The sequence below is a fragment of the Zerene cesonia genome, unplaced genomic scaffold, assembly GCF_012273895.1.
Source record: "Zerene cesonia ecotype Mississippi unplaced genomic scaffold, Zerene_cesonia_1.1 Zces_u012, whole genome shotgun sequence".
In the NCBI taxonomy this organism is placed as follows: Eukaryota; Metazoa; Arthropoda; class Insecta; order Lepidoptera; family Pieridae; genus Zerene; species Zerene cesonia.
Genome location: NW_024045142.1, coordinates 340,950 through 354,034, shown reverse-complemented (window position 1 = coordinate 354,034; position 13,085 = coordinate 340,950). Strand labels below are relative to the sequence as shown.

Sequence of the window (13,085 nt, the reverse complement as noted above, 5' to 3'; positions counted from 1 at the left end):
TTTAATTACTATATTGTGTGAAGAAAAACTTGTCATAAAATCAGAACGATTGCCCGTACTTGTATTAGCATGGTATATAATATTTAAAAGAAATATATTTTAATTTTTTTTTTAGATTTATAGATTAGATCGTATTAATTTTTTTGCATTACGTTTTCACACACAGTATCAATTTAACATTGTGAAGAATATCATAAAATTTACTGATTCTTTTGTTATTAGAGTGGATCATATACTTTAGAGCATTATAAAACACGCTCTAGGCTCATTTTGTCCCCTTAAAAGAACTTTATAGTCATTTGACCTTTTGTAGAACACGTCAGATATTACATAAGGCAAATGCAACACGAAGATAAACGAATACCAATAAAAAAAATCGTTTCTAAAGGATCTTAATATTACATAACATGGTGTTTAAACATAGCAAAGCAACATTGCATATTCATTTAATTTATTAAAACAAAATAGGTGGCAACCCTTGACATATGTTAGGGTTACCACTTTTAATGCTATTTTTTATCACCATTAATAGGTATTTCTTAACCAAAAAAATCATTTAATACGTCGAGTTAAACGCATTCATTGCAAGTCAATTGAACAAAAAAAAGAACATATGATTTAATATTTCAAGTGGGGTAAATCATTTGAATCCTAGTGTTTTTAGAGCATAAAGTTAAAAACATTCTTAGTAACTATTATTTAACACAAATCTAGCATTATATACCATAGAATAGAGAAGATATTAACATAACTATAGCGTCTTCGAATCTTAATACTTGACTTTTTTTTCCCTTTTTTGTTCAGGCACAAAGAAGGCCATTATAGAGACAAAAAACGTACCACGGATGAAGCCGGGACGAAGCGCTAATAGTACATAAAGATTAATTGACCCACAACATTTTCAATTAACGTTTCATTCTGCCAAACTGTAGTTCTTTAGTTTTCTCGTTATTGTTATTGTTCTTTATAATCTTCTTACAATTTTAACTTAAAGACTTGATCAACATCATCATCAAAATCTTTTAAATAAATTATATTGTGCTAGATTGGCAAATTAATTATAGTCATAAGTTGCACGACTCTTAGCGTTATAATACTAATGATGAACTCCATAAATTATAAAATATTAAGCTTTTTAGAAAAAAAAAACACAATGCATTAGCACTTCTCTTTTCTATGGTTTACAAGCGTAAGTGCGAGCGAAGCTTGGACATGTGCACTAGTGTTTTAGTACTTACGTAGTCGGTCTAGATCTCTGCGCGACTGTTATACTAGCAAAGAAACACACTCACGTTAGGTCTACTGTTAATGGGGATGAGAATTAAAAATCACACGCGGATTTAGTTAGTTTTCAAATATCTATAATGTTAACATGCAAATTCAATAAATCAATATTGTTTTATTATTACATACGGAAATATAAACATTATTTTATGTTTGTTAACGGCCCTATCAATAAAACCGTAATCAACTTAGGATAAAAAAGAATGTATGTCTGTGTGTCTATTCACAGTTAACCTGTTTATTAAATTTAGGTGATATTTGGCATAGATAAAACAAAATCATCCAAGAGATAGGGCAATGCAAGTTGTATTAAAAGCGAATTTAAATATGTTTAATTAAAATAAATATTTATTATAAAGAACATACATATAGCATAGCAAAAAATTTATCATCATCATATTTTATCACAACCTATTTTAATTACTACTTTGAAAACCTTTAATTTAAACAACTTATTCTTAATAAATACTCTAATAAAAGAGATTAAACATGTGTAATTTTCAATTCCCATCGCAAAATCTAATAATGATCGCTATTAAATAAAACCATAGATTAATAACATCTTGAATGATAGCCTCCATACAAGCGCTTCGTCTAATGCGACGCAAAGAGATTGATATGTATGTGTGACCATGAAGGACTTACACCGACACGCACACATACACAACTTTTGATAACAAATGACAGTACATTCGGTCGGAGTGAGCCAAAATTCTGTTGCTTGAAATGCCGCACTTTTCTTGTACTTACTCGATTTCTAGATGTTATTTTTCTATAGTTAAAACTATAAATAAAACACGATTAAAAATGTCACAATAATATTTCATACAGCCTGGATCTAGCGTTAGCCTAGACTTTTAAGAATATATACTTGCTTCGTGTACCGTATATGTATAGTATATCTTTTGTTGCCACTTTCCAAATACTGACTCTTGGATGACGCACTTATAAATAATAGTATTGCTAGTTATAAAAAAGTAATTTGAAAAAAAAGTTGGTCTTACTAGTGATGGCTGTATGCAGTTATAAATAAAGTTTTTTACATCTCTAATGTATTTTATTAAGCAAAAACATCTAATTATTCACAATAATTTTAAACTTTTTTGTTGCATATAATTATGTCGAAAGATGACGGAAGGGTATTTAATTGTTTGAAAAATTCATATAAACAAGCATTTTTTTCTCTATAAAATAATGTATACAACAATACAATAAAGTAATTGTTTACAAACATATTTATGTAATTTCCTGAACTTCATCTATATAAAATACTTTATTATTACTATTTATTACTGCTTACAACCTCATTAAAAATAATTTAAAAAAAGAACTCCTAAACTGTAATTCCCTAACATAAATAATTTTGAAATAATTTACATCAATCGCTAGACACATTACAGTAATAAAAATAAATGGAATGGAAACCTGTTATAAAATATCAATATTTAATTTATAAAATACATACATAATAATAAAATAAATAATATAATATAAATATACTCTAACACTGTAAAGCAAAAAGATTATAAAAGAGAATAGTCCAAATGCTTAAGTCTGTATGAAATTAATCTATTTCACTACCTGTAAAATAGTCAATAGAATTGAATAATAACTGCTCTTAAAGAGAAACTAAACTACCTTCAAATCGTCTGAATTAAACCAAATTTTAAATGGACGACAAAGAAGCACCAGCTTTCAAAGTAAAACAGAATCATCAAAATCGACTCACCCAGTCAAAAGTTCTAAGCTAACAAGGCCCAAAAAAAGTACTCCCCTTTTTCTAAAGTCGGTTGAAAAAAGAGCCCAAATCATCCATTCCACTTATTTCACTTAAACACTAACAACAAACAAAAACACACATACACAGAATGAATACACACCTGCTGAGTCGTCGATTTGGTAGAGACGTCTTAACATCCTCATTGGACGTTGTCATGGAGGTCTCCATTGGGTTGTCGTCTCCATCGAGCAGCTGCAGCTGCGTTTGCCGCACAAACATACCATAGTTCTCTTCGCACTGAAATTCATTTTAATTTCTTTGTAATACATATTTGTTATGCTAAATGTGTATTATTATGATCTTCTCTATATGATGTTGATATTTAGACTACAAGGACCCAGATTCACTTGTGGTATGCTTATTGTTTAACATTACAGCCATGAGTCTCCATAAAAACATAAAAAGTAGCAGAATTTGTGGAGCCATTGACAACACATTTGGTACTTATTATTTGCATAGATCACTATATAGTATAAAGCACAGTAGATTCCAATATCTGTTCCTATATTTATTGTATGCTTAGATCTTAGATTGATTAAATGGCAAAGTTTAAATGTGTTTAAATTCTGTGTAGTTTAATAACATTTATTAAACTGCTCAGAATTTAACATATTCAAGCCACAGGCAAAAGCTAGTATGATATAATAACTTTTCTTTCAATCCTAATATTACTCAAGGAATAAAAAAATTGCCTAAGAATATCCAGTCAAAATAAGTTAACCATTCCAAAGCTTTCCATTAGCACCACTTTTAAAAAATTTGGAACACATACATCCATATGTATTTAGTAAAGAGGTGTTATAACCATGTTTGTGAAACAGCATCAATTTTTCAGAAATCAAAATTTAACTATATTAAAATAAATAAACACTGAATAATATGTTGATGACATCCATAAACATGTCTTCTTGCATGAATTATTGCAATTTTAAAGTAAATCCACCAAATTGAATAAATTTATGTTATGGAATTATTATTTTTTTTTTGTTAAATCAAACAACATTATTAGAAGCCCCAGTGTTATACCCCTATGCTCAACATATTCTAGATCATATTATACCTTAATTTTATACCTGTTTAATAAAGAATTACTTCAATAATCGGTTTTTGGATATTGCAACAGAGTAATTACTAACTTTGGTGCATTTTACCTATGATTTTTAGGTTTCTTATAATTCACTTTAGTATGACTCACCTGAAAATAAGCATGGCCACGAACAGTTCCATTATTCTTTCCCTTAGGTTCATCTAGAATAATTCCTATCCATTTACCAGAGGCGAAAGTGGGGTGTCCCATGTAGGCGACAGTGCCTTTGACATTTTTCCCCATCACGGCCACTCTCTGCCCCAACTTCAACTGTTTATCAGACATTCTTAAGCCAGAATCGATGAACCTATAAAAAAGCAGAACATTATAAGTTTTAATAATACTATTTTCAAACATTTTTCTGATTTGACACTATGATCACCTTATTTAGAAGTTTTTAGACTTTTTAGTATGTGAACGATGTTATATTTGAAGAACTAATACATCGCATTTTATTCTTTATATGAAGCGTTTTAATTTTTTCAATGCCTTGTATTTTTATTTGCACAAAATAAAACCGAAAATTCTTAACAAATGACAAAATCAATTGCTATTTGCTAAAAATGTCAAAGAGCCAACTGTCAATAAGTATGTTGTAGGGGTATGTCACTTCTATACATTTGATGAATATGTAAGTTATCTAGCCATCTATGGCACGATACTCATCAACTATTTTTAAGATCGGGCCCAAATAGAGAAATAGATGGCAGTAATATCTAGTTTCAAATTTAATATCTTTAAAATTTGACGATTGAAACTTTTTCGGAGTTCGGACCGTTACGTTTCGTGTGTTCATATAATTTCTGTGTTTTCTTAATTTTCACGACTTGGCTTCATTTTCGGACTTTCTTCTTCTTTTAAACATTCTTAACTACCTGGCGCTGTTTTTGAACCCCGATCGATTGCAAAACTGATAACTTTGGCTAAAAACGTCACGGACCTTTGAATTACTTTGTGATTAGATTTTTTTGTTGAAAATCATGCCGAGATTGGAATGGAATGTTATTTTGGATGCTTGGTTGACGGTAAGTGATTAACACATATTTATCTTTTGTTTGATGTGAGTTAGTTATATTGCCATTTGATTAGAACTTTCTAGCGTTTTTAACTTAAGTATTCTTGATAGTATTTCCTACTACAAATTTTATAATTTTCATCTATTATACCATGATAGACAAAACAACAAAATAAAATGTTTGACAATACATTGATGTTTTATTATCATTGCTTATTGCAGGTCTATTACACCGTTTCCCCCAGTGGGAAGATTTTAAGGAAGAAAGATTTAAGAAGTGGAAATCTGTTCTAGATCCAATAATCCAAGCAAAGGGGAATGAATACTTAAATAGCAACATAAGATTATGCTATTGTCATTCAGTTCAATTTGTCACTTGCCCAGTGACCGATTGAATGGGAATGCTACTCCAACATTAAATATTGGTAAGTATTCTATTAATTAATATATAAAATTGAATTGAGAATTTTATCAAACATGTCATTTGTCTATAAATTTTGACAAAAGATAAAGAAAGTTATATCTCTTTTTTGATATGTAAACAGCGCATATTAGAGAAAATAGATATGTCACTCATCATACACTTTTTAAATTTTTAAAGCTTATTTAAAAAAAAAATAATTAAATCAAAGGATCAGAATGTTTTGATAGATAAACTTATTATATCTAAAGTGATTCATATTGATGGATTTGTTACTATTTACATCCTATTATATATGATGTACAAAATGACTTTGAGAATGTATATACTAATAACAAATACTTTGTTGAGTAACTATTTAAAAATACTTTTTTTTTTTGTTTTATGTATGAAATTTTAAATATTTTTTCAAAATAATTTTTTCCAAATACAAAACCTTTCATTAAAATCAAATCCTTTTTTTTGCATTATTTAATAACGCGAAGTCCTTACCCATAGGCTTATTGAGATAAAACTGTAAAGAATCATTTAAATTTTGTAACCTATGTTAGTACATGCCTGGATGAAAACCAGCAGGTAGATGTCGCTTATTTTCATTTTCAAAAAGCTTTTGATAAAATAGACAACAATGTCCTCTTAAATAAACTTGCCTCATTCGGATTTTGCCCTCAACTTCTGCAATTTTTTGCAAATTATTTAAAAGATCGTTTACAATATGTTCAAATTGGGAATCATAAGTCACACATTTATTTTACCAAATCAGGAATAAGTCAGGGTTCAACCCTAGGACCCACCCTGTTTTTAATTTTAATTAATGATTTACCAAATGTTGTCAGCAGTGCTTGGTGTTTAATGTTTGCAGATGACCTCAAAATTTATATGGGAATGAATAATTATACACAATATCAGGAATTACAGCGTGACATTGAGTCCGTTATGAAGTGGGGTGTAGAAAACCGTTTGTATTTTAACATCGATAAATGCAAAATTATGAGCTACTCGCGGTCTCGAACGCCGTTTGACTACACATATCATTTAGGTGGACAGTGTTTGCAGCGCGTTACAATAATAAAAGATCTAGGAGTAACTTTTACTTCTCGGTTAGAATTTAAGGAGCATATCGTAAACATTTGCAATACGTCTTTAAAAACTCTCGGTTTTATAATTCGAACCAGTCAAAATCTTTCTGATATAAAATGCACTATTTCTCTTTACGAGGCATACGTCCGAAGTATTTTAGAATATAATTGTATTGTCTGGGATCCGCATGAGAAAATATATATCTTAATATTAGAGAAGGTCCAGAAAAATTTTTGTAGATTCGTATTTAAGCAGATGTATGGATACTATCCATATATGTACCCGTCTTTGTATGTATACGAAATGACAGGCTTTTTCAGTCTTGAATCAAGGCGCAAACTCATTTTACTCGTACATGTTTATCAAATGCTGAATGGTGGTGTAGATAACCAATTAGGACTTGAACGAATTTCATTTAATATTCTCCCGAAGTGTATTTATAGTGTAACTGCTCCACCTGGGATAGGGCTACGGCGACGTCGTGATTTCCTTGCTATTCAGCAAGACGTAAGAACTGTGCGGCCATAATGCCCCGTTGGTGCGGTCAGTAAATTTGGTAAACGATTTGCTAGCTTTGCTACCGGAGACAGATTTATTTAATACATCCTTGAATGTATATAAATCAAATGTTTTAAAATATTTAAGTGTAAAATGAAAATTGTATACTATTTTTTATATTTTTTCATGCAAACTAAACATGAGGTAAAATCTGTAAATTACTTGTTACTATATTAATAAATAAATAAATAAATAAATAAAATTTATTTAAAAGTTGCCTATATGTTATTCCAGTTGTTCAGCTGTCTATGTACCAAATTTCATAGCAATTGGTTCAGTAGTTTTTGCGTGAAGGAGCAACAAACACACACACACACATCCTTACAAACTTTCGCATTTATAATTTTAGTAGGAAGTAGGATTAATAGGATATCAGTTGTTAAGACAATTTTAATATTTACATAAATGTGTCATAAATTGAATTCTGTTGATAAATGATATCGAAAAGCTTTTCAAATCACAATAGTTCCTTTAAAGCATTGTATGCCTATATCACTTTGTAGTTATCACTTTGTATCTACTGTTTTTTGGGATGTCAATTACGAAAGATGGATTCTAAATTTTTAGTTAGTTTAAGCTGTATAGAAATTTCTAATTAGCTTGAGCTGTAATTAAATCTCTCGATTAAATATTTTATATCTAATAATAGAAATTGGTCAAGTGAGAGTCAAACTTGCAACACTACAGTTTATGTGGGAGTCGAGCACTTTACGGCACGAATTGAGCCAGCTTGCACAAGGCAAGTACTACACAACTACAAAAGACAGATGTGAAATAATTGTATTGATGTATGTAATTGGGGAGCCGAAGATCTGATTATTTTTCCTCACGCTTCCCAGTCCTTTCCATATTTCCAGTTGTTAATCCTTTCCTTATAACAAACATAGAAAACTGAAGGTTTTGTACTAGCTAAAACTGAAAAAAAAAATTGGTCACCCATCCAATTTATATCCGTGTCAACTGTTACTTAACCTTGATTTTTTATTATTTGTTGTCGAAGTGGTATCATATCATCATCAGTGAATATTTCAACTAGCAAGCTATCATACATACAAGGTGGTGACAGATGGACGGATGGATATTTAACTTGAAATAACGTTTTATGTTCAGAAAAGTGGGCAACAGTCATCTTAGGATCAAATATAATAACAGTATTAAATAAATCACAAAAACTAGACACTGGAACTTAAATATCTATGATATTTGACTCAACTCTTGACATAACTTAATCAGAAATTATTTTGCATTTTGAAAATGGGATATAGGCATTTTGCATTTTATATTTGTATTTTAAATACCAATAGATCAAATTGGTCACATCTCCCAATTTATAACGAAACTGTGTATGTGTGATTTAAAATCCAAGTATTGTTTCACAATGTCCTACTTTTCTCAATTCACAGCTGGATCACAAATGTTTTTTGGAGAACCATCCACATCAGGATTACAAGCTTCAAAAGAAAATATGCACAATTTGAATCCATATGGTAACTAAGTCTTATAGAATTATAGAATATCATATTTATACATATATTTTCCTGTTTTTTTTTTTAATTCATGCTTTGCAATTGCAACAGTATCACATGAAAGCAATAATAAACCATCAACATCAGGCTTACAATGTGTAACTCATAAGAAGCATAACACTGATGCATCTGGTAATTGTAACTTTATATATATTCACAATTTCATCGATACATATACTGTTATTGATAACTCATAAATGATGTGATTTAAATGCTATCAATAAGTCATATCAATTGTGTGAATATCCATGGTTTTCAATGTATCTTCATTTTCATTTTAATCTATTTCCATAATTTAACTACTTATCTAAAAATTACACAGTGAATAGAATTTAATTTGGATTTTATCATTGCTGATACTATGATATTGTATTTCATGGTACAATGGGTTGTAATGTGTGTATGTTCACATTATCAGCTTAAAAATTTATGAATGCCAATATTTCTCTAGTGTTGTGAAATATTCAAATGAAATGAAATGAAATGAATTTATTTGTTAAACTCAAGTAGGAATTTATAATATAATGGAAATCTCAATTTTCGAGTTACACTTGAATTCACATTCACAATGAATGTTTCAAATAGGTAGCATAGATATCAAAATATTAAGAAATAGACCAAACTGCCGCCTAACTTATGACACATTCATGTCAAGCGGGCATCCGGCATACAGTGTCACCAAGTCAAATTATTGTTTATATCTCAAAAATCATAATATGACATTGCGACTTTACTTACCTTTCAGTAATTGACAATCTCAAGTAATTGTGCAATGAATGTTGTACAGAACAAAGGACAGGGTCATTTAGCCTTTGTTTTATATAATAGATTTATTTTATAAAACAAACCTTAAACCCATTTACAGAGTAATGGTATTTTTTAAATATAATCAAATGAAACTCTTTGAATTCATTTGTTACCATTATTATCAGTATTGTATTTTAAATTATGTTCAAATATGATTTCTCGCGAATAATGGTATGTTATTTGCATTTTCAATCATCTATTTATTCATTGACCGACCTGACCATGACCGCCTCCTTGGTACAGTGGTTAACGCGTGAGCGTAGAACCGAGGGTCCTGGGTTCGATTCCCGGTGGGGACGCACAAAAACAAAAAATTGTCTCGGTCTGGCAGGACACAGAAGGCTGATCACCTACTTGTCCCTAAAGAAAATCGATCAGTGAAACGGATGTACATCATCTGCCCCATACCCCACTAGGGGACACGGGACTTCACTCACTTTATTTATCCATACATAAGAAGCAGGAAAAATCAGTGGCTTAAAAACAGCACATATCACAAAAATTCATTGTGTCTGTTTTGTTTGTACACGTTAATCTTATAAATAGTTATGGTAGTCAGTACAAGCAGATATTACATGACTAACAAAACTAAAATAACATTTTTTACATTTTTCGTCTGTTTGTTTGCTCCGGCTAGTCTCTGTAACGACTGGTCCGATTTTGATGGGACTTTCACTGGCATACATGGACATATATTACGATTATACATACATTATGATTTAAAGGAAAACTCATAAACTCATTTATGTGGGTTAAACTGCGGGATATAGCTAGTTTATATATAGATATGTGTTATCAGAATTTACCAGCTGTGTGAATAAAACATACGAGTTTTGTTATGAGCAAGCTATTCATAAGTCAATATAAATATAAATATTTTAATATATATTAAAATACTGTTACTTATGTTCATTTTTTTTTTCAGAACTATTTGCCAGTGTCAAGATATAAAAGGTAGGGCACCAAATTTTATACAATAATGACAGATTTAAGCACGCGTATAATCAGAGAAGTGGTGCTTATCAATATAAAATATACAACTTTAAATAATCTATATAAATATAATTAAAATTATAAGTGAATCAAAAACTAAATTAACTTCTACATAAAAGTTACTTTACTATAAATAATACAATAATTATTTACAATTTTATATAATTTCAATGGATAAAATCTCCAATGTCTTCACAATATTTAACAGGAGTAAGTCGAGTAACAGACAATTAATAGAAATAGGAAAGGGTACACCAAGTAATTCAAGAGATAAATATAAAAAGGAATGGTCATAAAGCGGGCAAGCAAAAAACATATGATTAAGATTGCCCGTATCTAAAGTACATTCACACATTTCATAATTTAATACACCTATTTTAGTAAAATGATAAGGAGTTTTTGAATTTAAATTTGATATACTACATCCCCAAGATTGGTGATGACAATTAAAGTCTCCTATGACAATAAACGGTTCTTCGAGGGATTCAAAAATATTTTGTATATCATTCTTAATTAAATTTGAAAATTGGGGAATATAAATAGAAAAAATAGATATAGTATTAAGACGTATTCCAACTACATACATTGTAATTTTTTTCGTTACGTTGAAATAGTTGCAATTTTTTAAAAGTAATAGTATTTTTAACTAAAACAGCAACACCGCCGTATCCGTCTGTTCTGTCATCCCTGACACAAATGGAACCAGGGATACGGAAATTTAAATAGGATTTTAGCCTGGTCTCGTTTAGTGAAATAACTATTGGATCGTACTTATTAATCAAATGTATTAACTCTGATTTTTTAGGAAGAATGCTCCTGCAGTTCCAGTGAATTATGTTGGAAGCCATTATTATAAATTGTATTACTTATCATTTTATTTAGTAAAGCAACGTTGGACGGTCTTAATGTTTTACTCTGTTGAAGTGAATTACTTAAAGCTACAATAATTTCCATTAATGCACAGTTTTGTGTATCATTGGAGGGAGGTTGATAGCCACAACCATTATCAGGTGTAGGCATTTGGCACTCTTTAAGTAAAGCTTCATGAGCAGCTCTATCAAATCCTTGAGTACTTTTAGGAATGGAACGTGGCTTTTTAAATACAGTCATTTTACTAGATGCATTAAAGTGTGCATTTTGTACAGATTGTTTAGGTGAAACTTGCAATGTTGAAGTGTTGAGAACTTCAGCATAAGGTTTGGTCACTTATGGATGTAATTTGAATGCTTCTCCATAGGACAAGTTCTTTTGAGCCATAGTTAGTTTAATTTTTGACGATTATATTCAGGACATATTTTATTGTTTGTAAAGTGATATCCAGAGCACATTATACAAGATGCACCATCCTCTTCAACAGTGCAAGTATCGCCATTGCAGTGTTAACAACTTGAAGTGGACTGACTATCGTACCCAGGGGCGTAAAATTATCGTACATTATCGTACTATTACAGATAAATAAATGATATAAATTGTAATATTGATATGCATGCAAGTACTCTATAGTTTATCTTTTTTAAACCACCGCTGTCATATCAACAGAACACTGCAATCCAAATGTTTTACACGTACTGAACTGATTCCCTTTCCACTTTAAGTTCAGTAAACGCGTCAAGCTTAAAATTCACTCAGACAAGATTTCACATGCCAAAATTTTGTTTTTATAAAGAAGAAATGGATATGAATGGGTAGTAAAATAAAAAATGAAAGAATTTCTTTTATATATTAATATACGCTTATATTTTCTTAAAAATAGAAAATATCGTTTTTATATTTTAATATAGTTTTTTTTTGTCGGAACGAATATACACGTTTAATCATAATAATGTAACGAAATAACTGCCAACTTTTTCTACACAAAATATACGATACATATGAAGTGTGCACATAATCGAAATATCGAACTTATATTCTTTTGTTCGCGTTGGTATGCTATACTAACCAATAAAGAAGTGTGTACAGCAGGCGCTTGATAAAGTTACAGTACCGGCAGTGGTGAAACTTAGCAGAGGGAATCGGTAACAACCAATAGGAATAGAGAAATTGTATTTCCCGGTATTTTCCCAAGATTTTATTGGACAAAATAAAATCATGCTACTTCGAATTAGACTATCAGCGCATGAGTGAAATAATATAAAATCTCAAATTTTGCATCATGATAGAAATTATCGTACAATCTGCGTACGATTATAGTATGCTATCGTACATCGTACGTAGGCACAAAATTATCGTATGTGTACGATAATTATCGTACGGTTCCGAACACTGCGCCATTGTGATCTTGGCCGCATTTGTAGCAATTGTAACCTACAGCAATTGTAACATTGAATAGTTGGAAATATATACAGTTCTACTGGTAAAGAATTATAGCAAATGAATATTCTTGGTGGTAGTGTTTGCCCATCAAAAGTTAAAATTACAGATTGTGAAGGCTTCCATGTAACAATATCGATATTTCGATCGATAATTACTTTATAATTTATTCTACGTACTTTAATTATAGAGCCACATCCATGGGGAACAACAATATTTTCTTT

General features: G+C 30.2%; 1 protein-coding gene and 1 long non-coding RNA gene across 9 annotated transcripts in view; one reads left to right on the top strand and one right to left on the bottom strand.

The window, feature by feature from the left end:
- The window catches only part of LOC119839334 (dynactin subunit 1), a 42,442-nt gene extending 37,720 nt beyond the window's left edge, over positions 1 to 4,722 (bottom strand). For 3 of the 8 annotated variants that reach the window (XM_038365579.1, XM_038365582.1, XM_038365583.1), the window contains exons 1-4: positions 4,534 to 4,721; positions 4,260 to 4,458; positions 3,165 to 3,301; positions 2,169 to 2,228 (exon numbers count right to left, since the gene is read on the bottom strand). In XM_038365579.1, coding sequence (XP_038221507.1) covers positions 2,169 to 2,228; positions 3,165 to 3,301; positions 4,260 to 4,436 — 374 coding nt within the window. In that variant the 5' untranslated portion in view covers positions 4,437 to 4,458; positions 4,534 to 4,721. Of the gene's footprint in view, positions 1 to 1,238; positions 1,272 to 2,168; positions 2,229 to 3,164; positions 3,302 to 4,259; positions 4,459 to 4,533 lie in introns of all 8 variants that reach the window. The other 5 variants (XM_038365586.1, XM_038365580.1, XM_038365581.1 and 2 more) reach the window with 3 other exon arrangements.
- Positions 4,723 to 4,885: 163 nt separating this feature from the next.
- LOC119839337 overlaps positions 4,886 to 13,085 on the top strand; it is a 10,036-nt gene continuing 1,836 nt past the window's right edge. Inside the window, exons 1-3 of the long non-coding RNA XR_005288244.1 lie at positions 4,886 to 5,176; positions 5,389 to 5,591; positions 8,629 to 8,712. This is a non-coding gene — a long non-coding RNA (uncharacterized LOC119839337). The remainder of the gene's footprint in view (positions 5,177 to 5,388; positions 5,592 to 8,628; positions 8,713 to 13,085) is intronic.